The sequence below is a fragment of the Anser anser genome, assembly GCF_964211835.1.
Source record: "Anser anser genome assembly, chromosome: 10".
NCBI classification, from domain to species: Eukaryota; Metazoa; Chordata; class Aves; order Anseriformes; family Anatidae; genus Anser; species Anser anser.
Genome location: NC_139730.1, coordinates 14,951,408 through 14,975,551, shown reverse-complemented (window position 1 = coordinate 14,975,551; position 24,144 = coordinate 14,951,408). Strand labels below are relative to the sequence as shown.

General features: G+C 42.6%; 1 protein-coding gene across 27 annotated transcripts; it reads left to right on the top strand.

The window, feature by feature from the left end:
* The first annotated feature begins 3,084 nt into the window (after positions 1-3,084).
* On the top strand, positions 3,085-23,128 carry TPM1 (tropomyosin 1). Of its 27 annotated transcripts, none has more exons than XM_083850922.1 (10): positions 3,157-3,519; positions 4,147-4,272; positions 4,452-4,577; positions 10,526-10,659; positions 11,835-11,952; positions 12,419-12,489; positions 13,312-13,387; positions 14,084-14,146; positions 14,415-14,484; positions 15,730-17,240. In XM_083850922.1, exons 1-10 carry the CDS (start codon positions 3,406-3,408, stop codon positions 15,810-15,812), a joined length of 981 nt encoding a protein of 326 aa, XP_083707048.1. In that variant the 5' UTR covers positions 3,157-3,405; the 3' UTR covers positions 15,813-17,240. The 27 variants fall into 27 exon arrangements, with proteins under 27 accessions (XP_083707060.1, XP_083707038.1, XP_083707061.1 ...); XM_083850923.1 differs by lacking the exon at positions 13,312-13,387 and adding an exon at positions 12,745-12,820; XM_083850920.1 differs by lacking the exon at positions 15,730-17,240 and adding an exon at positions 22,193-23,128 and having other exon boundaries at positions 3,165-3,519.
* Positions 23,129-24,144: the final 1,016 nt, after the last annotated feature.

Below are 24,144 nucleotides of genomic sequence, written 5' to 3'. Positions count from 1 at the left end.
GATTCTGTGATTTCTATTTCACATCTGTAATGACATGCCATAGCCATGTTGCTCCCTTTGTCTAAAATAAACCTTCCAGTTTTAGAAGGGCTGCAGATGTCTCAAAGACTTTGCAAAATGAGTTTGTATTTTATTTACATTTGCCTCCCTCCGAAGGAACACTTCACTTTTCCAATGACACATACAAGCCTATGAGTTCACTCTGACTGACCTAATTCGAATCCTTAATCATCTTTTAAGAGGCATGTTTTCATAGAACTGGAAGAACCAGTTGTAGTATGAAGTTAGATGTCATTTCCTGCATATTCCTTAAAAAAAAAAAAAAAAAAAGCAATTCCAACTTTGTTAGGAATGGGTATATTTGAAGTTGTTTCCAAATAAATATATCCACCTGCCTTTTTGCATGTCATCAGCATCACTAGTGAGAACTGCCTTTGACCAGCCCAATCCATGCACAGAAAAGCAGGTCCTTCGCAAGGCAAATGCTGCCTGTGTCAAGGGACTTACGACATGACAGGAACATCGTGATATAAATGGATTCTAGCCTTGCCCTGGGAAAACAATATCATCTTGTCGGTAAGCCTGAAGTGCCACATCACGTACTCACAGGAGAAGCAGTGATGTTTCTTTTTAAAAAAAGATTACACTTCACCAGTTCTTTGTGTTGGCTGGCTTGGTTTTCTGAAGAGCCTGATTAAAATAGCAGAACTGAAAACCAGTACAGTAGGTATTCCCCAGAATTAAGTAAAACTGCTGCTAGGGAGTTCCTGCACCGTTTGTCAAGGAGAGAGAGGTGAGACAGTCCCTGTGGTGGTAGGGGGGTGCAGGGGGAATACCAAGTAACATTGTAGAATTAGTGTTATGTCAGAGCAACAGAGTTTGTGCTGCCTTCTTTTTTCAGAATACAAAATTAATTTGTATACAGTCTTTCTTCACTTACCAATTAAAAAGGGAGTGACTATACAAGCTGCTTGCTTTCCAAGCCTATCTTTTTTAGCCAGCTGGAAATTTCCAGGCAATTGAAATTGTTAATTACAGGTAAAGTAGGCACATTTACATGGGTCTATACTTTCTGTATTCTCTCTACCAGAGGAAGGAAAAAAAAATAAAAATCAGCCAGTTCAGCCCCATGGATGCAGTCTTTGATTTAAAGAAAGCTTATCATTTGGACATTTTCATGCACATGGGATCTCAGGATTTTTTTTTTTAATTATTATTATTTTTCTGTGAAAGCGGTGGCATCCTCCAGGTGTCTTTTTTAAAAAGCTTTTAGTTCCTTTCCTTTTCTCCATATCATACTTTCTCATGTTTCCCAGAGGCTCCCATGTCATCATTAACATTCTTTTAGAAAAATGGGTCTGCACAGGAATTCTTTAAGAGCCTATCAGCACCACTCCCAAATTAGCCAGACAGGATACTGTTTGTTTAATTTCGCAAGACATGTGCTTCACCCAAAGGCGAAAGAGCTACCTCACTGAATTCCCAGCCACAATATGCTTTTAAAGGAATTTTTTGTGGCAGAGGAATTAGTTCTCCTCAACTAGGAACAAAACATACTGATGCATTTCTTAATACAGTCAAGTTGTTGAACAATGTGTAACTAGATGTCTCTTATATATTCACTATACTTAAGAAAGGCTAAGTGGCTATCTAGTGAAGGCAAGATAAGCACAAAGAAAATCTGTGCTTACGAGTTAGCTGCAAATCTGCAAACTTTTTGAATACTTTATTGTCTGGCATTTTTAAATAGTCTGCGGCAGTGCACTGCTGTTTTTATTTTGATGGTTTTACGTAGATGGTTTTTCAAACCAATAGATATGGATTAATGCACATTATTGTGTAGAAAAGAGAGGATTTCACTCTCTAGAAAGATTTTGCTTACTGTTTTTTACTATCATTGCTGTTATTTTACTATTACTCTCAGAGGAGTTTGGTTATTAAAAGGGAATGCAAGAAATCATCTTTAGGTAGGCATAGGGAAAGCTGCTGCTTTGCCAGCGGCATTATGCCCTCTCGAGCAGCAACACACTGAGCCCTGAGCCTGGTGTGAGCCGCTCCGAACTTTGTGTGGCTCACGGCTGGATCCAGATTCTGGCCTTCTCGGGAGCAGAGGAAGAGAACCAGTCTCTCATCCGAACTCGGGGCTTTACTGTCTTGTTGCGGGCAAGCTGAAGCTTCATGGCGTGACTTGTTGAGGCTGTAGGAAGCTGGGCTCTAAGCCTGCTTCGCAGCTCACGGCCCTTATTTGCCCTGGCAAGTACAGCAGGCCAGAAGCCATAGGATGTTCTCTCCTGCTGCAAAGTAACGTCGGTTCAGCAGATTGGTGACAGCACCAGGGAGGAATTTTCTGGTGTAAGTACAGAGCTCAGACAAAGAGGCTGCTTAATTTTCCCTTTTTGCAACCCCATCCCGTGGGGCTCGTGCATGGCTGTGTACTTTCTGCACTATGGGAAGGAGCGTGCGTAGTGGTGACAGAGCGTGTTGTGTCTTGCTCGCTGTGCTAATGAGACAGAGACTTGCCACAAGCGAAAATAGGTTTCTACTTAATTATAGGTTTTGTTAATTGTTCTCTGGGTTGCTCGAGCCTCTCTGCTGCCTCGATCGCTCGCTGGTGTTGCAGGCGCAGGGTGCGAGCCGTAGCAGCCTCACCAGCCGGTTTCCCTGTCCCAGCTTTCCGTGGGCTCCCCGTCGTTGCAGCTCTGCCTCCCCCGGGGGGGCAGCCGGGCCCCCGCTGTGCCCCAGCATAGGGGCCTCGCCCCCCTGCCCCTTACTGCGCAGCTGAGCGCAAACCAGCCTCGTCCCCAGCGCTGGCACCCAGCTGCTCTGCCCGGCCCTCAGCAGCCGGCTCTCACCCCGTTCCCCGAGCTGCTGCTCTTTTTTTTCCCTTTTTTTTTTTCCCTTCCCTGCCAGGAGCAGCCTCGAAGCGGCCCGTGCTGCCTATTTAGAAAGGGAAGGGACGGCTCCCCGCCTTCCCTCGCCCCAAATATAGGCACATCCAGGGCCAAGGGGCCGGCGGCAGCGAGTGGGAGCGGCCAGCCTCCGCGCCCGGCCGGGGGGAGCGGGCCGAGGGAAAGGGGTAGGGACGGGCGGGGGAGGGAGGGAGGGAGGGAAGGAGGGAGGGGAAAAAAAAAAAAGCCCTTTCCAAAAAAGTATTGGATGTCTTGAGGAATGCAGTCGGCCCCCTGGGAAAGTACATATCTGGGAGGCGCTCCCTGCCCGCCGCTCGCACTCTGCCGCCGCCCCGGCCCGCACCGCCCGGCCCCGCCGCCCGCCGGCAGCTCCGCGGGGCCGCGTCTGGCACTGCTCGGCCTCGGGCTCCCGCTCGGCTCCCACCCGTCCCGGTGCTGCTCCAGCTTTCCTTTCGGGTGCACTTCACGCGGGGACGCGCCCTAGCCCACCGCCACCATGGATGCCATCAAGAAGAAGATGCAGATGCTTAAACTGGACAAGGAGAATGCCTTGGACAGAGCCGAGCAAGCCGAAGCGGACAAGAAGGCAGCAGAGGAGAGGAGCAAGCAGGTCTGCACCGAGGGCCCTGGCGTGGCTGGCGCCGGGGCACAAGTTTTTCCAGACTATTTCTCTCTGATTACTTTTTTATAAGTACCTTGCTGACTCCCCCCCCCTCCTTCCCCCCATCTCCTTCCCTGCAGAACTGGTTGAACTAATGAAGCCCTCTTAAAGAGGGTTTTTCCCCGTGGCTGGAGGTTTCTGGGGGCCCAGCAGGAAGGAGGTGGTGTCCCCACACCCTGGGACAGCTGCATGGCCTCTGTGCTTTTGTCACAGTGGCTTGGCTGGGAGCCGCTGCCTTGAGCAGCGGGTTAGCAAGGGACAGACGTGCTGCAACGTGATGAAGGAGACGTTAAAGCTGGGTTTGTATCCCCCCCCCCGTACCACCCAGCAGACTTGTCCAATTTCGGCTGCTCCCCCCATCTCCAGGTGTGTGCCCCATTTTCCTGGCCCGCTCCAAACCCCCTCCTTCACACATGGGGCTTTATTAGTTTGAGGGAGGGGGGCATGGTGGTTGTAAGTTTCTTGGAGATCCTGAAGGAGGCCAGAGGAGAGGAAAGGGATTTTAAAATGACCTTCCTCCTTTTCAGAGCCCAGGGAAAAATGTATTTGTGCATTGTATTTCTCTTGTGCACCTAGTTAGAGGATGACATTGTGCAATTGGAAAAGCAATTGCGTGTGACGGAGGATACGAGGGACCAAGTGCTGGAAGAGCTACACAAGTCTGAGGATAGCCTCCTCTCCGCAGAGGAGAATGCTGCCAAGGTATTGTGCCCTTGCCGTAAGCAAAGAGAATCTAACTGTTTCTCCTTCTCTCTCTCTCTGTCCGTCTGTCCTTTTCTGTCTCTTCTGCACTCGCACTTCTCCCTTTGCACGATCACGTTGCCTGCTGCACCTTTTCCTGCCCGCCCTCCCCTCTCCACCACTTTCCACCCAAATCACAGCTGGAGGACGAGCTGGTGGCTCTGCAAAAGAAGCTGAAGGGCACTGAGGATGAGCTCGACAAATACTCCGAGTCCCTTAAAGATGCACAGGAAAAGTTGGAACTGGCTGACAAAAAGGCCACAGATGTAAGTTACCCCCATCCCTTTCACCACCACCCAGATACAGAGACCACACAGCCCCGCTGCACAGACTGGCCAGGACTCCTACCAGGCAGTGCTCTGAAGCCTTGCTGAAGGCAGGGTCCAAGCACCTCCTGGGTAGGGAGGTGGGAGTCACAGCACTGCCTCCTTGCATGAGGTTTGCACACTCTCAGAGGCATTTGGTTGGGTTGCTGCTCACTCAGCACGTGCTTTTCATGTGTATTTGCTGTTCCATATCCTGTGGATTGTCAATTCAGATGTTGGGGAAAATGGCTTGAGTTCGAACGACGTTACCTTGGTAGTAAGTGGAACAGAATCTGAGAGCTAATAGCCACTAGATCTGGGAGAGGGACATCCAAGAAGAGCACATCATACAGACCCCACAGATGCAGAAGAGCAAGGGCTGCTAGTTCTGTCTGCAAGAGAGCTGTTCCTAGGCACACTTGCGTTAGAGCTGGTGCTAGATACTAGTTGGCTCACTCACTGATCCCTGAGATAAAAGGTCTTCTCCTAGTTTTTCTTCCTGGAAATCCCTGAGATGATTTTACTTGTCAAAGAAAAGTTCAGTCCTGCAAGAGTGAAAACTCCCTGGAAGATGATACTTGCAAGGTTTGCAGTTCAGAGGACAGGGATCCTGGGAGCAAGCTGGGGGATATATATAGCTCAGCACTTTATATGGTAATAATGCAAGAGCGCGTGGCCCTCCCAGGCCCTCATCCCACCCACCTGTCTGCCCCTGACATGCATTTAATGTATTACATGCACGGAACTGTGCATTTACTGTTTCTGCAGCTATGGTCCAGATCACTATGGCTGCTGCTGTACAATCCAGTTCTCTCTGAGTACACCTTGGGTCTGAATTACAGGATTAGGCAAAAGCACAGTACTTCCAAAGCGATGACCATCCTTTTCCTATAACACAGCTTTTAAAATTAACCTCAAAGCCATAATAAGAAGACAAGTTGCCACAGATGAAGCAAGCATAGTGGTGGAAGGATACTTTTAGAAAGGGAAATGTTACTCAAGCCGACTTTACATGAAAGGCAACATGCTTTTATGCTATTTTACTTTTAAAAAGAAGAGACCACAAAGAAAGGTTTAATTTCAGTACAGCAATTAAGTTGTGTAGCTGTGACAGAGAACTCGACAAACATAAGTGTGCATAGGAATGGGGGAGAGGGATTTTGCGTGTAATGGGGATCAGATGTCTTTCTTCTTCTGTGTATGGCTGCATAGATGAGAGGCAGCTTCCTAGCAGGACGTTTATTTAACTTGTTCAAAGGAACCGCATATAGATCCAGGGGAGATATTCCTTATAAGGAAAAGTATGCAGACTATTTGGAAATAGCTCGCCTAGGATGAAGGCAAGAGAAATGCTACTAGATTCCCTCTTGGAAAAGAGTATCTCCCTAACCAATCCCAGGGCTATTTGCCTTTGCTGGAAAACAGCGTTTGGAAGCTAGTTGAGGGCAATTGTATTTGCAGTCATCCCTCGGGCGGAGGGTAGGTAGAGCGTCTGGCTTGTTTTCATCGAGATGAATGCCGTGTTTAATGGTATGCGTGGAATACGCCTGACAGTTTAAGGATGTCTTGCTTTTTCGGCGATGCGGAGTACTTCGGGGCACGGCAGCTGGTCCAGTATTCACTCGACAAGTGTGGAGAGAGAGGAAAAAGACAGGGCAGGGGAGGGAGCGCCGGCTGCCTGCAGTGGAAACACAGCGGGGGCGAGGAAGCCTCCCCGGCGTGCCTCCGTGCCTCCCTGCGGAGAGCCGCCGCATCCCGCGCAGCAGCAGGGGAGCCCGTGCGGGCGGCGAGGCCCCAGCCCCGAGGCCAGGCAGGGGGAAGGGAGCGGTCTCGCCCCGCACCGCCAGGGGGCGCCGCCGCCCCGCGCAGCCCCTGGGCGCCCACCTGGACGCGGAGCCTTCGCCGCGCCGGCCTCGGCCTCGGCCTCAGCCTCGGCCTCCGCGCGGGGCTCCACCGCCCCCAGCCCCGCCCCGGTGCTCGCTGCGTTGCGCTGCGCACCGGGAGACTTCCGGGGCTGGGGCGGAGGCTGCAGGGAGGGAGGCGGCGCGGCGCGGCGAGGCGAGGCCGGGCATGGCGGCGATGAGCTCGCTTGAGGCCGTGCGGAGAAAGATCCGGAGCCTGCAGGAGCAGGCGGACGCCGCCGAGGAGCGGGCGGGGCGGCTGCAGCGGGAGGTGGACCAGGAGCGGGCCCTGCGGGAGGAGGTAGGGGTCGGGGGGGTGCGCGTCCTCCCCCCCAGCCCGGCCTCGGCCGCTCGCCTCGCCGCCGACAAAATGGTCACCTGGGGCTGAGGCCGGCCCTCCCCGAGGCTGCAGGTGGGCGGCGGGGCGCTGCGCTCCCGGGCGGCCCCGCTCCGGCCTGCGGCTCGGCGGGGGAGGCTGCAGCGTCCGAGGGGACCGCTGCGGGCACGTCACAAGATGTCGAGGTAGAACGAGGTCGAATTTAGGGGAGAGATCTGAGATCGGGTGATCCACACTAGGTTCCAAGCAAGCTTTTGGGTTTTTGCAGCTGCTCGTTGGCTGTGCATCCCATCCAGCTTAACTCACCGGGGAGGTAAGCGTCTTGGCTGCGAAGGGCTCACGAACCTGGGAGCAAAGCGGAGGTGGCAGCAGCTGACTACTTAGCCACAGTATGTGAAAACACCCCAACGATGTGATTAGCTGGTCCCTGTCACTATGCATCTGCACTAGAGCATCTGCAGTATGTTTAGCACACCAAAAACAATAGCTGAGAGTGGAAGGGAGTGGTCTGCACGGTTTTAGGCAGGGACAAGGTCAGGTGTAAGCAGCACAGATTTGTGTAGCAGGGAGATGTGGTTATGGGTGGTAGTTGCAGCAAAAAACTGATAGTGCTGTTGTTTGCCTTGCTACTGACCTTGGGAGCTCCTAGCAGCTGTAACTTATTTTTTCTTTTTGTAAAACGTAGAGCGTCATTTCTGGCAGTGTCTGCTGGTTGCTTGAAAGTGATGCAAAATAAGATTTTTTTACACACATAGTTTATCGCAGTGTAAAAGCGGTGATTATTGTATTTGCATCTAATGTGGGGCTTTCTGCACATTCTGGGCAGCAAACTTATAAGATAGGTAGCGGTAGTAAGCCTTCTGATCCCTTCAAGCTGGCCTTCCAAAGGAGTTCAGTACGGCTCCTTACAGGTGGGTGGCTGCTTCATTCTTGCAAGTCATTTCACATACCTGGTGTTTGTTTTTTTTTTTTGAGAGAGAGATCATGTCACAGTCAGTAACTTGTCTTCTAAGGGTTTCTGTTTTAAAAACGATTGCATTTGTTTTCTAAGCTTTTATTTCCTCTGGGTAAAGGCCACCCATTTTCCTACTCAACAACACACACAGTTCTAAACAAGGATATTAAAGTTAGTTACAGTGTCACTAAAAATGGGAAGTTTTGGTGATACCTTTGGTGGCGGAAGGAAGAGCACTGGAGGAGCAATTAGAGCCTGCTGGTTAAGTCGTGCCATTAGAGCTTGGCCACAGGGCAAGGCTTAGAGTTACCATCCGAAAGGGTAGTGTTTGTCTGTTTCCTGGAGATAATGTGGAATTGTGCAGAGCGTGTTTGCCTGGTACTTACGTTTTTGTTTGGAGGGGATCAGCGTTTTGGTGAATAAACCCAGAAAACTGAACTCCCAGGCACACAAAGACCTGTGCCTCTTCCCTAATGCCAACCAGGCACAGTTTTTTTTTTTCTAATTTTTGCTGCATGATTGAGGAGGGAAGCTTTGAGAATGCTGCAGCAAGCAAGCTGAGGTGTGAACTTGACCCTTCGCTTAGTGTATTGCCTTATGTGTATAGCATGTGACCAGCTCAAGGTTTTTTTTTTTTTTTCTTTTCCTGTGCAAGGTACAGATACGCAAACAATGAAAAAGCTAAAGCAGTGGCCAAAGCGTATTGCAGCTTACAGCTTTTGACTGTTAAACCAGATTGTTAAAAGTTTGGAGTCTGTGACAAGCAGGCATTGCCTTTAGAAAGAGTCCCTTTGGTTGTGTGCGTGCATCTCGTGGGGCTGTTAGTAACTGCATTTTCATAATGCAGTTTTCCTTCTTCAATTATATGATTAGCTGGAAAAGTCTTTCTTACGGCAGTGATAATTAACGCTCAGTTGTAACCTATCCATGGCATCTCTCATTGTGAAAATATGCGGTGTCTAAGTGCAGCGTCAAAAATGCAGAAGGTTGTGTTTGCCTGTTTGCCGTGGGAGTGCCCCTAATGTCACTGGGGTTTTTCCTTCCTCACCATATAAGGGAGAAGTCCTGCTCCGCTGCGTGACTTGGGCCATATAAGGCTGCAACGTTGGTGAAACCTCATTGAGTTGCTGGTGGTGGAGCAGGAAGTAAAAACTTGAACTTTAGTCACTCTCTGTTTTCTAAGCATATTATACGCTCTTATCAGGATGAGGAGTCTTGACATGATAATAATTAACTTGTAGCATTACAGATTTCCCAAGGGTGATGTTTCTGAAAGAACGTGTATTTCCACCACTCCCAAAGCTGCTTTGTTTCTAAAAAAGTTCAATTTTTTACTGTTCAAAGTTGGCAAATTGCAGGTTTGGAGTCCCACTGTTGGTTACATAGCTAGGTGAAGATTTCTGAGGGGGGGCTAATGTGGAAATGTAAGGATCTAGTCTCTTCTACTCCTGGTACGGTATACTCACTGCCAACACTCATTAATGTTCAAATACAGATTTGCTTCCCAGATGTTTGCGTTACTTCCAGTGTTTCAAGTAGCAGTGTTACTGTTATGTCAGATGCCGTTTACTTGGCTGTTGTATAAGTTGTTCTTGTGTTACTCACAACAAAATTCAGGCTGTGGCCAGCTGTATCTAACTGCCTCAGAGTAGTAAAAGCAACAAACAACAGTTCTTAAATTTTTAGTTAAAGAAAAAGCACTGGTACTTTTGGTATGATAGCTTTCTTTTCTTTTTTTCCCTGCTAGAAATTAAAATTTGTTTGTCGTCACGTATGGCAAGAATATTTTCAGTACTAGTTAAGAGTAACTGCTGTTCTTGGAAGTAATTAACTTATTGGAATAATGGTGACCTTGTATGTTTTGTTTATTTTGAAAGAAATTGAGTTTAATAATGAGGTTATTATGGGAAGGTTGTTATAGAACTTATTCTACAACTTATACAAGTTTGGGTTTCAATATGTTAGAAGTAAAAGCTTGTAATGATAGGAGGCAGATAAATTGTGTTGTACATAAGATTAAGCAAATAGGTAATGGAAGAGAGGCAAATCTGGGGGAAATCTGAGGATGACAGTTTGGAGGGGAAAAATAATATTTTAAGCAATTGTTGCCTGTATCAGGGTCCTTACAAAATGTAACCTTTGCCGTTGCCTTCTTTGTCAGCTCTTGAATAGCTTGCCTATAAGCAAAACTTGTGAATATTCAAGCACTTAAATGTTCTCATCCCATCTCTGTAGGAGCTGTCTCATTGCAGATATTGATCCAGGTGTATTTTTGCATGTTTACTTTGAGCTCTTTTTATGGAATTGAAGGAAACATTGGGGCAATATTTATTGCAAAATATGGCAAAAGGGCATAGGTAAAAGATTTGGGATAACATGGAAGGATTGTGATAGTTTGTGTTGATCTCCTAGAAGGGAAGAAAGGCAATTGGTTCACATCTGCAAATAAGGTAACATGTTTAGGGAACAATGCATAATTCTTCTAGTCCTGTTCTTTCTAGTACACGTTGTATGGTCCTTAATGTGCCTTGTGTAAAGGAAGCAATAACTTCATAATTCAATGAGGGCATATACATCGTTACGTGGGCTTTTTAGTGGATGAAGTCAGAAATTACAAAAGCGCTGTTAAATGGCACTAGCAGGTACGTGGTGTAATCTTTTGAAAAAGGTGATGTGTGTCTTATCATGAACTAATTTCTGTTCTTTCTGTGCTTAGGCTGAGAGCGAAGTAGCTTCTCTGAACAGACGCATCCAGCTGGTTGAGGAAGAGTTGGATCGGGCTCAGGAGCGCTTGGCTACTGCCCTGCAGAAGCTTGAGGAGGCTGAGAAGGCTGCAGATGAGAGTGAAAGGTGGGTGGATCCACTCCTATTAGCTGGATTACCCTTATGACGAAGGTGGTAGTTGACAGGGTGTGGGCTAGGGAAATAAATTAAACCACTCCTATGTCTCTGCACACATGTAATCCACTCTGTCTTTGGACTACAGTCACGTGGACTTCAGTCACAGTTTGTCTGTAAGGATGTCTGAAATGTATGGGCTTGAATTCTTACTTGTGTTTCAGTTGTAAAGATAACATTACTCTTGCGCTGCTATGTGATTCTTAATTTCATTGTGGATAGAAAATCCCACAGGGAAATAGCAAAGTGCTGGAAGAGGCTTTGATTCTCCTGTTGTTAGGATTTATACACGTAGGTGAAAAAAGTAGAGAGAGATCCCATTAATTCTGTCACATTTAGGCTCGGATTTCCAGATGTTCCTAATACGAGTTAGGAACTCAAGATTTGTTGGCTTTGGTAGAGCCCATCTTTCACTAATGCAAATTACATTTTATAACTGTGATAGTACCTTTTGGGAAGGAATCCCAAGTATTCTGCATATTTGTTTCTACCTTGCTAACAGCACAGCCTGTTGAAAAGAAAATGCATACTGTGCATTGTGAAATAGTTAAGAAAATTTGGGTCAAACATGTATGGAAGGGGTAACACAATATTTCCTATTATGGAGGCATTAAAATTTGCTTGTGCAGAGCACAGTGAACTTCAGTGCTTTAGGACTCTGATGTAGGAAAGCTCATGGGAATCTGAATCTGTTTTTCCGTAAACATGATGTCTGTCAATCCTGCAGGGGTTGGAGCATGCTATCTCACAGTGAGTGTAGAAACACGGATGTCTTTAGTCATATTAGGTCTTCAGTAGCAAGATCCCTTATTTACCTTTCTTGAGAACAGTTGTCCTGGAATTTTAAATAAAAAAGGATAGTAAAGTGATTGAGTTTCTGCGTAGAGCTAAAGTGTGGAAAGAGCTAAACAAACAAACTTTTCTTTCTTCCTAAATCATGCTGCTTTTGCTTTAAACTTCAAAAGTGTGGATATACAGGACTAGACCTCTGGTGTGATAAGTCAAGTATCTGATATGCTTCGTTCATCTTAATGCATCTGTCTGAAAGTCACACTCCGGTAGTAGTAGAACTGGAGATGAACTGGCAAACCCTGAACCTTACATTTCCTGTTTTTCATGTCTTTCAGAGGAATGAAAGTTATTGAAAATAGAGCCCAGAAGGATGAAGAGAAGATGGAAATCCAAGAGATCCAGCTTAAAGAAGCTAAGCACATTGCTGAAGAGGCTGACCGCAAGTATGAAGAGGTTAGTTTTTGGGCACAGATCATCTGTTTCTAAGACACTTTAGGCTGTTCTTGTAATTCCTTTTTGTTTTTGTTTCCTGATTAAAGTGCAAAAGATTGCAAACACCACTGTTTGCAGCTGCAGAAACAAAAGCAGGCACCTGGATGCCTTCAGGGACAAGGTAGCAGGACATCTGTGCTCAGATCTTTGTGCTAAAATGGTTGAGAGTATTCCCTGGTTTCTTAAGGACTCTCTCACAGGGAGAAAAAATATTTTAAAGCTGCCTTTCAGTGAATAGAAAAAAGAGGTCTTGAAAAAGGTCAGGTAACAAAGACCCAAGTGAACGCTGAAGATGTCGCATGATGACACCCACATGTTAACCAGAAAACGGGAAGAGGTCCAACTGCGTGCTTTGTGGATTCTACGGACAGATGTTGTTGGCTGCAGCAATGGGATATCCATGAATGTCACTTGCTTTTGTCTGTAGGTAGCTCGTAAGCTTGTGATCATTGAGAGTGACCTGGAGCGAGCTGAGGAACGTGCTGAACTATCGGAAAGGTAAGTGTTCAACTGTCCCTGAGATGCCTGTGAGGTGCCACAAGACAGTAACTGTAACAGCATGAAACATTGGCAGTACACCCTGTGTTCAGCTCAAAGCTATGTTTTGCTCATTTACTCTAATGGTTGAAATAAATGGTCAGCACCAAAGTAAATGTGTTTGTATGTGTGTGCGCGTGTGTTTTGTCACTGCATGCTGTACCTGCACACTGATTTTGTGAATGGCTTTTGTGCATTTCATGTGTTCACTAACAGCCAAGTCCGACAGCTGGAAGAACAGTTAAGAATAATGGATCAAACCTTGAAAGCATTAATGGCTGCAGAGGATAAGGTACTGATACTAATAAACAGTTTTTAGGTTTAACTGCAACCCGAGTCTTTCAGCTTCCATAGCCAGTTAGCTCACTCAGTAACAAACAGATCTTCACTATGCTCTTTGCTCCCTTTGCATCTTGCTTTGGTGTTTTTCTTTGGTCTCTTTTTTGTTTATTTGTTCATTTTTGCCTTTAAAACTGATCTCTTATGCAGCCAAAAAGAAGCTGAACTATCTCACATGTAAATGCTTTGTAAATATTTCTGTGTAAGCCAAAGGCTGTAGATAATTTGTGTCTGGTTGTCGTCTTAATGCACACTTAAAATGGAATTTGGCATTGTAAAATGTTGCTTTCAGTCTGTGATAGATTCAGCTGCTTTTGAGGCCGTTCTTTTGCTCTGTAATTGTTTTCATTTTTCTCTATCTTTCCCCCCTTTTTTTTCTCCTGTTTCCTTTGCTTGACTGAATCTTCCATCCACCCCTTTCCTGCCTTCCTTCCGAAATAACAGCAAATGTGCTGAGCTTGAAGAGGAGTTGAAAACTGTGACCAACAACCTGAAGTCGCTGGAGGCTCAGGCCGAGAAGGTAGGCTAGAGACTTGCGTGAGAATGTGCTCATTATGCTATCCCTTAGATTGGCCTTTGGCTTTTTTTTGTGATCACTTTGCAGCACTTCAGCAGGACCATTTACAGGCTGCCCAGGGAGGTTGTGGAGTCTCCTTCTCTGGAGATACTCAAAGCCTGTCTGGACACCTACCTAGGCAGCCTGCTCTAGGGAACCTGTTTTTGGCAGAGGGGTTGGACCCGATGATCTCTTGAGGTCCCTTCCAACCCCTACAATTCTGTGATTTGTTAGTAGAAGCATTTGGACTTAATACTCAGTTCATATCTGGCTATTATCAGAACTTTGTATTCCTTCAGGTTCCACATAGATTAGTATTATTTGAACATATCTACTGTTAAATAGTCTAACAGGGTTTAGTATTATTTATATAATATGACTCAAAATGGCATTTGTGTGCTAATCTTTAATTTCTCCAAGTGCCATTCATCTTTAAACTGTAATACTAATTTCTACTCAGAGTTTCTGCTGTATCCTGCTAGAATACAACTCAGGGAAATTTTTCTCTTGAAGTAAGTTGTATATGACCACAGTCTGGTAAGAGGAATTTAGTTATACCCGCATTAATTTCTTTTACACAGTTGATCTATTAGAAGAGTGGTATTTTTTATATACATAGAGTGCTTGATCTAATATCAGTGATCTTCTTTCTAATTACAGTACTCACAGAAAGAAGACAAATATGAGGAGGAGATTAAAGTCCTGACTGACAAACTGAAGGAGGTAAAACTACAGCTGTTCTTTACAACGGATCTTTGACTAAAATTTTGATTCTTTTAATATAAAAACTACTTTGATTCTTTAAGGATGAACATGTCATTTTGGGGTATGGTGTTGGATGTCTTTCCTAAAAAGGAGCATTGCCTTATTGTTTTAATTATTTTTAGTCTTATTCCTCTCATTGTCCTTTTTTCCCTCATATAAATCGTTCTTCTTCTATTTGTAAGTAATAAGTATTCCCTACAATCGTTTGTACTGGTCTTGACTTCAGGCTGAGACCCGTGCTGAATTTGCTGAGAGGTCAGTAACCAAGCTGGAGAAGAGCATTGATGATCTAGAAGGTATGGGTCTTTGTTTTCCTTACTTGCTAAAGAAATACAGATCTTTTATTCTCCTGGTTTTATCTAGTACACAATTCTACTTGCCTAACTTGTACTGCTTACATAAATATGGTTAGTTTAAAAGGTTTTTTTAAAAAAAAAAAAAAGTTAAAATGTTTTCTAGTTGAAATATATTGATGACTTAAATGTTTCAGGTGAACAGTGTTTTGCTCTTGCCTGTTCCTTTTCTCTGATGTTCTCAAGACTCCTTTCATTTTCTGCTTCACACTCGTCTACTTGGAGTTTTATAAATGTATAGGGTAAATGATTAGATAAGTAGCATTAGCTTATTATAAAGGTGGTGAAGAGTTAGGTTTCTAATAGTTAAGAATGTAGCATAGAATATGACACAGGACATTAAGAATGTGACATAGAACAGTTGCTGGTTTTCAGTAAATCTTATGGATTGTATAGATACTTGGGAGGACAGCTTATTTAAATTCATGGAGTTTGGTTTAAGGTTTTGATAAATCTTTCAGAACTGCAGTAGAATGTGCTTTCTCCCTCCAGAGAAAATAATTCAGCAGTGTTTGGTAATAAAAAGTTGTATGGAGTTCACTACTTAGATGTTACATAGAGTCTAGGCTTTTAATAAGCTTGATTGCTTGGCATGTCAGACTTAGGTGTAAAGGGTATGAAATATAGCTGGGGAGCTGCTGCAAGTTTATGGTCGCTGACTCAGGAAGCAGAGAAAAAAAGCTAAGTCTTTAGAACAAAAATTCTCTGTTTAAAAAGTGCTTGACAGATCACCCAAACCAGAGGTATTTTTGTGTGTTTTTTTCTAAAAAACGAAAAATTAGCATCTTTCTGGAGACCCATTTTCAGATCTCCTGTCCCTGATACTGACTTCTGTAATTCCTGTGTGCCCTCCTAATGTGCATTAGAACAAAAATTTAGGGCAGGGAAACAGATTTAGCTTCCCATATACACTTTGTTTCCTTCATCTTGTTTATATCACAGGTTGTCCCACTGGCAGTGCGGTTAATGAACTTGTCATATAAAACTACTCACTGTTGTTTTTTTTTACTCTTCCCTAATATTTTATTTTCTTTTTTGTTGTCCTGTCTGCCGCAACACTTCTTTCTGTGCATTCTTACCCTTTTCTCCTGCTTCTGGATGGTATCCCATGCCATTGCCTTCATCTTCCATCCCATGATCACACTCCATTTCCTCGTGCACCTCTTCTTTCCCTGGGGGGAATGTTAGATGAGCTATATGCTCAGAAACTGAAGTACAAAGCCATCAGCGAGGAGCTCGACCACGCTCTCAACGATATGACTTCCATGTAAATGTCTTCCCAGCTTGTGCCTGCACCTGCTTTCCTGCCCTCATTGATTGCGCGGTTCCGGCTTTGTGAAATCATACTCCCTCTGTAGCGGGAGATGCATTTCTTTAGCGAGACTAGGTGTACAAAATACCATGAACAATTTCTTTACCGTGGCAAAGTGTGGGTGAGTGTTGTGCCTAGCCTGGTAAATACTCATGGTGATTTTGTAAGCTAATCAATGAGCTAATGAGCTTGTGTTTACTCTTTCAGTATGTATCTGCAATCCTTGTGTCTTGCAGTTGCCCTCTGTAGCTCTGCACTTATCCTTTCAGTTCACCTCTGTTCAAGTATTTCCTACCAGGCCCATCATTTTGAATTTGCCAAAAGATGATAATCTCAGTATACATGTTGCATCGAGTGTGTTTTGCCTTCACGGTTTTGCTCTGGTAAAGCTCTTAGAAGAGTTTCAAAGGAATTTAGACTTAGCTCTGTTAATAATAGTGGAATGTGTGTATCTTAAATATCCTAGACTGCTCTGAAATTTTCTGCTGATAGCACTAAGTTACAAGTTTGAAAAATAAGAACACTTTATGATTTAGACCCATAAAAGTGACAGTTGAAGTGTAGGTTGTTTCTGCATATTTTGTGGAGAGTAGTAGTAATTAATTTATAAATACCAAAATTGTGGTAAAACCAACTTTAGTTATAAGGAGAAAAAGAACAATCATTTTAGGTGGGAGAAAAACAAAACAATCAGTTGTAAGTTGTGACTAGTCCATGCAGTGATTCATACACACTGAGTCTTCCTGCATTGATGTAAAACTCTGAACAGAGGTCAGCTGTGCTAAATCCACCTTCCCATGCTCATACCTTTCATTTGCATGAACCCTGTAAAATTGACATGGGAAGAGTTGTGGCTTTCTCAAGTGCTTGTGAGGTGTGATGTCCAGTCCTAGAACTTCTTTTGGAAGCTAGCACTTCCAGCAAGACATTAGCTCTGAGCAGGGCTTAATATGTATTTTGCGTGCATGCATATTTTAAATATTTATTCCTTTTTTTTTTAATCCCCACATTTCTACATTACTTTCCTCCCTGTCTTCCGCAACTTATTAGGGGTCTAATATTGACTGCTTTCTGTGCTTTGATTGTTATGTACCAGCACATCAGTTTAGTCAGTGGCTTATCAAACAAATGGATTCTTTTTTTTTTCCTCCCGTGTATACAGAGATTACAGTATTTCATCCATTTGGGATATTTCCATATAGAAAACAGGCTTTAAAATGTAGTCCTCTACTGGTACATGAGGAAATTGCTGTAGCATTCCAATCCCAGCATGGTGTGGTGTTTCACTAGCAGTCATCCCGGCATGCTGGATTCTGTTGTGTGCTGCTTTTTTGGACTTTTTATTCCTGTGCTTTTTTATTTCCTATCTTATCTCACTTTTTCTTTTCATGCAGATAATTTTCTTTGCTTCACTTCTCCAAAGACATCTTCATCAGGTTGGATAAAACATCTTTCCAAGCTTTTGGATGTTTCATGGTTCACTGTCCTGTCTGCTAGCATACTTGACTCTATCCTTCTAGCACCTGTCTCGGAATATGCTTTTTGTGCTCTATTGTACAGAAACTCTACATCTCTCAATGTAAAATAAACATCCCAGCTGTATCCCTGTTGCTATCCCCTTGCCTTTTATTTATTTAAAGAGCCATTTCAGTTATTAATAAAAAAGAATATACTTTTTTGCCATTAGGGATTTAATTTTTGTTGATGCATCCATTTTTCTTCTACAAACAATTTTGCCTGCCTGTTGACAATGCAAAGCCAGCGACAGGAGTCTATGGGATGAGGATACCATTCGTGATATTCTGGGGTTAATACTGACCAGTTATGGTCTCACTCTTTCCCTAACTATGATGCAGATAAAATGACAAATTTAATGTGAATTTTTTCAGTTGTTATTGTTGGGCCAAAATCTACAAAAACACTACTGCCTTAAGGTCACTTGGTCGTGGGAGCGTAGCTGAGAGCAGTTAAGCCCTTGACATTAGATTTTTCACTTTAAAGCCCAAAATTTTCTGCAAGCTTGATGCTGAAGATTTCCCGTTTTTATGTCAATATGTTTGATCTTGAGCTTAAATCTGAGAGATTTAAAGGGGCAATACCAAAAATTCAAAATACTCTGCAAAAAGTTTTCCCCTCTTTTGCACCTTGATTGGTCAGTGAAGATACTGTGTGCTTACTTTTTCATTAGACTTTTCTTGAGTGGCAGGATGTGACTGAAAATTCAGTAGAGATTTCAGTAGATTTTCACTCTTGTACTTAGCTCAGATTTGAGAGTTTGAATTCTAGACTCATGAGAAATGTCTTAAAATTGGAACAGGAAACTTCTCATTATTAATGTAATAATGTGATGATTCTGGTACAATGCTACACTGATTTCAGGTTTGAAAGCTTAAACGTTGACTTTCAGTTGATTTGGTAGTGCCTAGTTGAGTATGAAACATTAAATAGTGACACCTTGTTTTTTGTAGCTGTTTGCCACTAGGAAGTTTAACCTATTTATTTTAATTTCATTTTCTTCACAATGAGAAGTTATTTTTCAGTTCACATTCAGGTGAATCAGTTTAAACTAAATTGATTTCTGATTACACCTGTTACTGCATATATTGCTAAAGTTCCTAAGTTGCAGTGGCTAAGTAATCTCCAAACGTAGCACAGCTGAGTTCTAGTTTATCTTGTAAATGTGGCTTTCTTGGGATACCTATCAGCAATCACAGGTTGTACAGTTACTTGAGTTCAATAACTTATTACTTACCAGTTAAGATACAGTAAGTGAATACACTTGGTGTATTGCAACTGAAAAATAAAATGTTCAGTGTGAAGGTTAACCAATTATAACTGGATGAGCATTTGTAAAATGACTGAAGCTAATGTGGTTAACTTCACATATGCAAATGTCACGGAGAACATGGCCCTGTCATTTATCAGCTTAACCAGTGTATGTTGTGCTACAGCAACTCCAACCCCTTAATCTGTTGAATTTCATTTATTGTCAGTAATGTTTTTTCCTTGCAATACTGTTGTTTCTAAAGAAGTAACAAAAGAAAAACGCAATGTAGAAACCTAGTAATATTAAAAAAAAAAAAAAAAAGATGGAAAGTTCACAGTTGTTCTGAATGTCAGTATTTAATTAAAAACTTCTGTTCAAACATGCATCATCAGTCATCTGCACCGTGGGGTGATGAGTGCCTGGACAGAGGATTAGAAATGGGTAGCAAAGTGCGTATATCCAGGTAGCTGCCCACAGAATCTGTAGCTGGCTGTGCTACACTGATGTTAACTCCATGGAGCTGTTCAGGTTTCTCAGTGCACTGTACTTCAGCATGCTGTCACCCTTGGACCTGACCTGTATAGTAGACCGTACATCCCACAAGGTCTGGCCATGTGTAGGTAGTAGCATATGCGAGTGGTTGACAGAAGTGCAAAGCTGGCTCTGACATTTCATTTGCCTGGGCTATGTGATGTGCAAAGGTAGCTCTGCTGAGGCTGAACTTCAGGGGTTGTGCACCAGAAGTCAAACACACTGCTTGGCCCAAGGTGGCTCCATACAGAGCCAGGACCTTTGGCTCTATCTGCGTGATAAATTGCAACCTAGCCAGACTTGTGTACAGGTAATCAAGAGCTGACTTTATGCTCACAACATTTCCACACTTGACCTCGGGTTTTAGTCTCATTTTGGATGTTGAGAAACACTGGAAGTCTCTGCCTCAAACCAAGAGATTAATTAATTCTCTGTGATGAAGGTAAGCATCAAGTTTGTGATTCAAATTCTGTTGTCGTATTTGAATAACAACTAAATACATTTTGCCAAAGTAGAATTTTTATTATTATGATGTCTCAATGTTTTTTCCATGTGTGTCTTAGTGTCAAATGTTATCCTCATAGTAGAGACAAAAACCCAATTGTTACTGGACCAAGAACAGAATTGTGAAATGTGTCCTTCTTTTACTGAGCTGGCTGTCAGGGTTTAGGCTGTGGGCAGAAGTTGTCAGGAGCTGCCACTCAGTGCAAGTGTGTTGTATGGAGTAACTCACTGCTTTAAAAAACAAAACAAAACAAAAAAACAGCTTTGCTATTGCTGTGGGCTGTTATGTCCAAACCCCACAGGGGAAGAGGATTTCTGTGAAAGCTCTTAAGAATCTTGTGGAAAAGAACCAGTCTTTTCCCGTAGTGGAATAATCTGGGATCAAGAGGTCAGGAGTACTGTTTGAATCTAGACTATTGAGACCAATATAGACAATTAGAGAAAAAACAATCATCAAAAACCATCAGAGAACTTCTTTCTGCAGAACTCACTAAATTCACTGTTGCATCATAGCTGTGGGTGTTCTGTTTGACCATGGAAGTGAACCATCTTGTCAATTTGCTGTATTCAAGCTGTGCAGATTTTCCCACTTCCATTTCACGTTCACCAAGTGTTTTGGGGTTGTCTCTTTATAAAGTACCACTGGACAATTTACAGATATTGAAGTGTGTTAATATCAGTGATAACAATAAGTTTACCCATCAAAAATACCATTTGGGCTCTCAGATTCCACAGTAAAGGCATACAATGAGAGTCAAACCTAGGGGCAGGCAGTTCATGCTCTCAGCATCTCTCCTGCTGTTGGTTAAACTGGTTATGACACAGTTGCATTCTGATAGCTGATGGATGAGGTTCCACCACATCGTGAAAAATGCACAAAGAAAATTGGCACTCATAAAACAAATCTTCCATGCATTGTTCATGAAGGTTAAAGCAGGACTTCATTCTTCTAGGAATATAGCTGCTGTTCTTCCATTTGTATTCCCATTTGCCTGTCTCACAGCTGTTCTCTGCGTAGGAGTTTTAGCAAGTCCTTTGCAGGTTATAGTAGCTGTTCCTTGGAGTAGCTATTTAATTACCAGAGTTCTAGGAAACAAAGGTAAAATGTTTCTGTTACTGAACTGTCTGTGGTGTGACCAGTTTCTTTATTAACTTACTTACCTGTTTTCTCTGTCTAATCTGTCTTCATTCTGCCTTTTTCCTTCTAACCTGCTTGCTGCCTGTACAGACCAACTCTACCAGCAACTTGAGCAAAACAGTCGCCTAACTAATGAACTAAAGCTGGCACTGAATGAGGATTAAACTTTGTTGTGACTATGTTGTTAACTTATTTAAAAACGGCTTCTTCCAAAAGTTCCTCAAGAATGAATCAGTAAATGTAGAAATAAGCAAGAAACATAGACATTGATTTTTCAGATTGTTGATTCTGTGGTATATTAATGGATTAAATTCTAATCTTATTTTGGAAAAATACACAAATGCTCCTTCTGAGGCGGCTTTTGTATATCTGTATTCACGCCTCCTTCAGACGAGCAGTATGCTGTTACTTTGGTTGTGCAATAGCTCCTTTCCACTTCAGTGAACACTTAACAGCACTTAGCTAAGTGTCCAGAAAGTAGCAGCCTTTCTTGTGGAGAGACCCGCTGCTTTGTTGATGTCATGAGTTGGCCCTGGGAGTTTTACTAGAAAGTGGATGAGAGAAAAATGTTCACCAGGATTCATGTTTCAGAACCAACACAAAGTATAATTACAGCTGTTTTGTTATCTGGAGACTTTAATGCATTAATTTTGCATTACTATGAAATGGTCTTGCATTTAATTTCAAAAATAAAAAAGCTATTGATTAAAAAAAAAAAAAAGGAAAAAAAAAATGCTAGGAATGAGAGCTCTACCTGAAAATACCTGGTCAGTTTAAAGGTATGCTTGCATTAGTATGAAGTTACTGTTATTGGATTCTGGTATGATGCAGTTCTAAAACACTGTGCTTGTTTATTGTATCATATAAGTGTGTTAAAATGACAGTCCTATAAAAATGTGCATGCAACATAAAACTACTAACTTTTTAGGCTGTAGAAAAAAATACATTTATTAAAAGTCACTTGACTGAAGGGGAGATTGGTTTTAATTTCTTGTTTGTTCTTTGCAAGTTTTGAAATAAATTAACCTTAGTTATGGGTCTGCGAAGAACTCTATCATTTTCTTCTTGCCCTAATTAAAAAAAATAAAATCCATTCACTGTCTCAGTTTCCTATAGCAAAGAGCTTCTAGAACACGCAAGAACCTCATTTCTGTTGGCAGTGCATTTTATTAACAAATGTACCTGCAAACAGTTCTAAACTTGCATTGCTTGCCATTTGTTCTATTAATTTGGAATTATGTCTAGATGAGTTGTCTGGAGATATCAGTATTTATGAGCATGCACATTTCTTACCTTATAAACCCTTGATTAGAAATGATCATTGCATGCCTTCATATTCTGAGAATCAGTGCCTCTGAAGAACTACTATTCATGTTTTGATTTTCTAATCCCACAACAGAGAAAGTGGCGCATGCCAAAGAAGAAAACCTTAATATGCATCAGATGCTGGATCAAACTTTACTGGAGTTAAACAACATGTGAAAACCTTCTTAGCAGCAACCACATTATTTGTTATTTTTACACCTGCTTGCCGCGAAGCCCCATAAACATGTCGTTATTTTAGTTTCACCACAGTCACAAGAACATCAGCTAAATTATCAGGCAGGGGTCAGGGAAACACCAAAATGGGCAAGCCATATGCGGGTTAAGCTAATAAGTTACGGTTTAAATGTGCCATTTCCCAACAAAATGTTACCTACACTTTGTAGAGAGTTCAGTAATTTGATGTGCTTGGTCTTTTGAAGGACCCTGGCTGTCTGAAAGTGTCCCACCTCAAGTGCCACCACAACTTTTAACAAGAATGATGATACATATTCAAAAGAGATTAAGTGGAAATGGTGCTATTTTCAACAAAAGGTTTTACTAACTTCTTTTGTGTGATACCAGATAAGTCAGGAGTAGTCCAGCATAGTAATTTATTTTTATCAGAATTTTACTCATCTGTGAGGATTTGGACTTTCTGTGCCTTCTAATTCAATAAAACAAAGGTTATGTAAGCAGCAGCAAAAAGCAAAGGCTTATGAAGGTTTTAAATTATGTACTTCCAACTCATTACAGAAGTGTAGGTCAACATTTCACCTTGAGTATTCGTTCAATTGTATTTTTCATGTTGAAATGAAAGATTCAATAAATTCAGGACAAAACAAATTTGGAAGAGATTGTTTTAAAATGTATTTTATTTGTGTGGAGCTTGGGGAGGGGGTGGAATTTATAAATCGATATTCGCCTCACTTTATTTTTCACACTTTCTTTTGAGCAGTTTAAAAAGTATACCTGTATGTAAACATTGTATAATGATATGGAATAAAATGCACATTTTAGGACATTTTTTAAATTTTACTCTACTGTGATTTGTTTTTCATCATTTAGTTACCTGTCTGTATTGCTGTGTAAAGTATGCACACGTGTGCTGTATGTCATTGAGATGCATCATTACCACGTCGGCTTTCAGTTTCTCCTTTGCTATCGAGTTAATGTATAAAAGTATAAAAATGCAAAGAAATGCAGTGGTTTGGACTTACGTGGACCTGCAGCTGCTTAAAAGGGCCATTTGAGAACTGTACTGCAGGAATCTATCCCAACCACTTGATTGTATTCCCAGATGGGTGCAGACAGCAACCACCACTCAAGGGAAGACAAGAATTTCAAAAATTATTACTTGTTGATCAAAACTGTTTTCAGTAGAAGCACTGTATGACTTCTGTATGACATAGGCTTCTGTGGGAAGTGAGCCCTTACAGCTGTGTTCTTCGAAATGCTACCATGTACTTGTACATCTTAACTGTTAATGTGTTAATTTACTTTGACAATGGTGATAAACTTTTCAAAATGATGTGCCAAGTTCATGAGAGATCCTTTCACCTAACTTGTCTCTACTGGTTGCTAATTTCAGCATGTCTAGGCATTTTTATTTGAATTACAAGGTATGTCAATGAGAAACTTCAGAAATAATTCTCATCCCTTCTTTTCCTGTAGTATGTTGCTGAAAGCTGATGCTGTCCATCTTTCTAGCAGTAAGGAGCTTGGTAGGAGGCAGGTAGAGGTAGCCCTCCAGATCATCAAAGAATCTCCTTAGCAAGTAACTGAAACCAGGTGACTTTCTCAGGAGCTTGTGTAGTGGTGAAAGGATTAAGTATTACATGATGGTGTCAGGTTAAGTGGGAGTCAGAAAAGGAGGATCTGCTGATCTTAGTCTCTTTGGCCTTAGTTTTTGTTTTGATTGTGTTATGAAAGGGAGAACTTTGCAACATGGCACACCTCTGCATGATTCATTGGCTGCTACCAAGTCATCCTGAATGGAAAGGAGATCTGTGGCTTCACATTCTCATGTAAGTGATTTTGGGAAGCAAA

Bases quoted from the DNA above. Each gene is read 5' to 3' on its own strand.
- TPM1 (XM_083850920.1), top strand. From the start codon at position 3,406: ATGGATGCCATCAAGAAGAAGATGCAGATGCTTAAACTGGACAAGGAG. The intron at 14,147-14,414 runs GTAAAACTACAG...TCTTGACTTCAG, and splicing joins TGACTGACAAACTGAAGGAG to GCTGAGACCCGTGCTGAATT. The intron at 14,485-22,192 runs GTATGGGTCTTT...ATCCCACAACAG, and splicing joins GAGCATTGATGATCTAGAAG to AGAAAGTGGCGCATGCCAAA.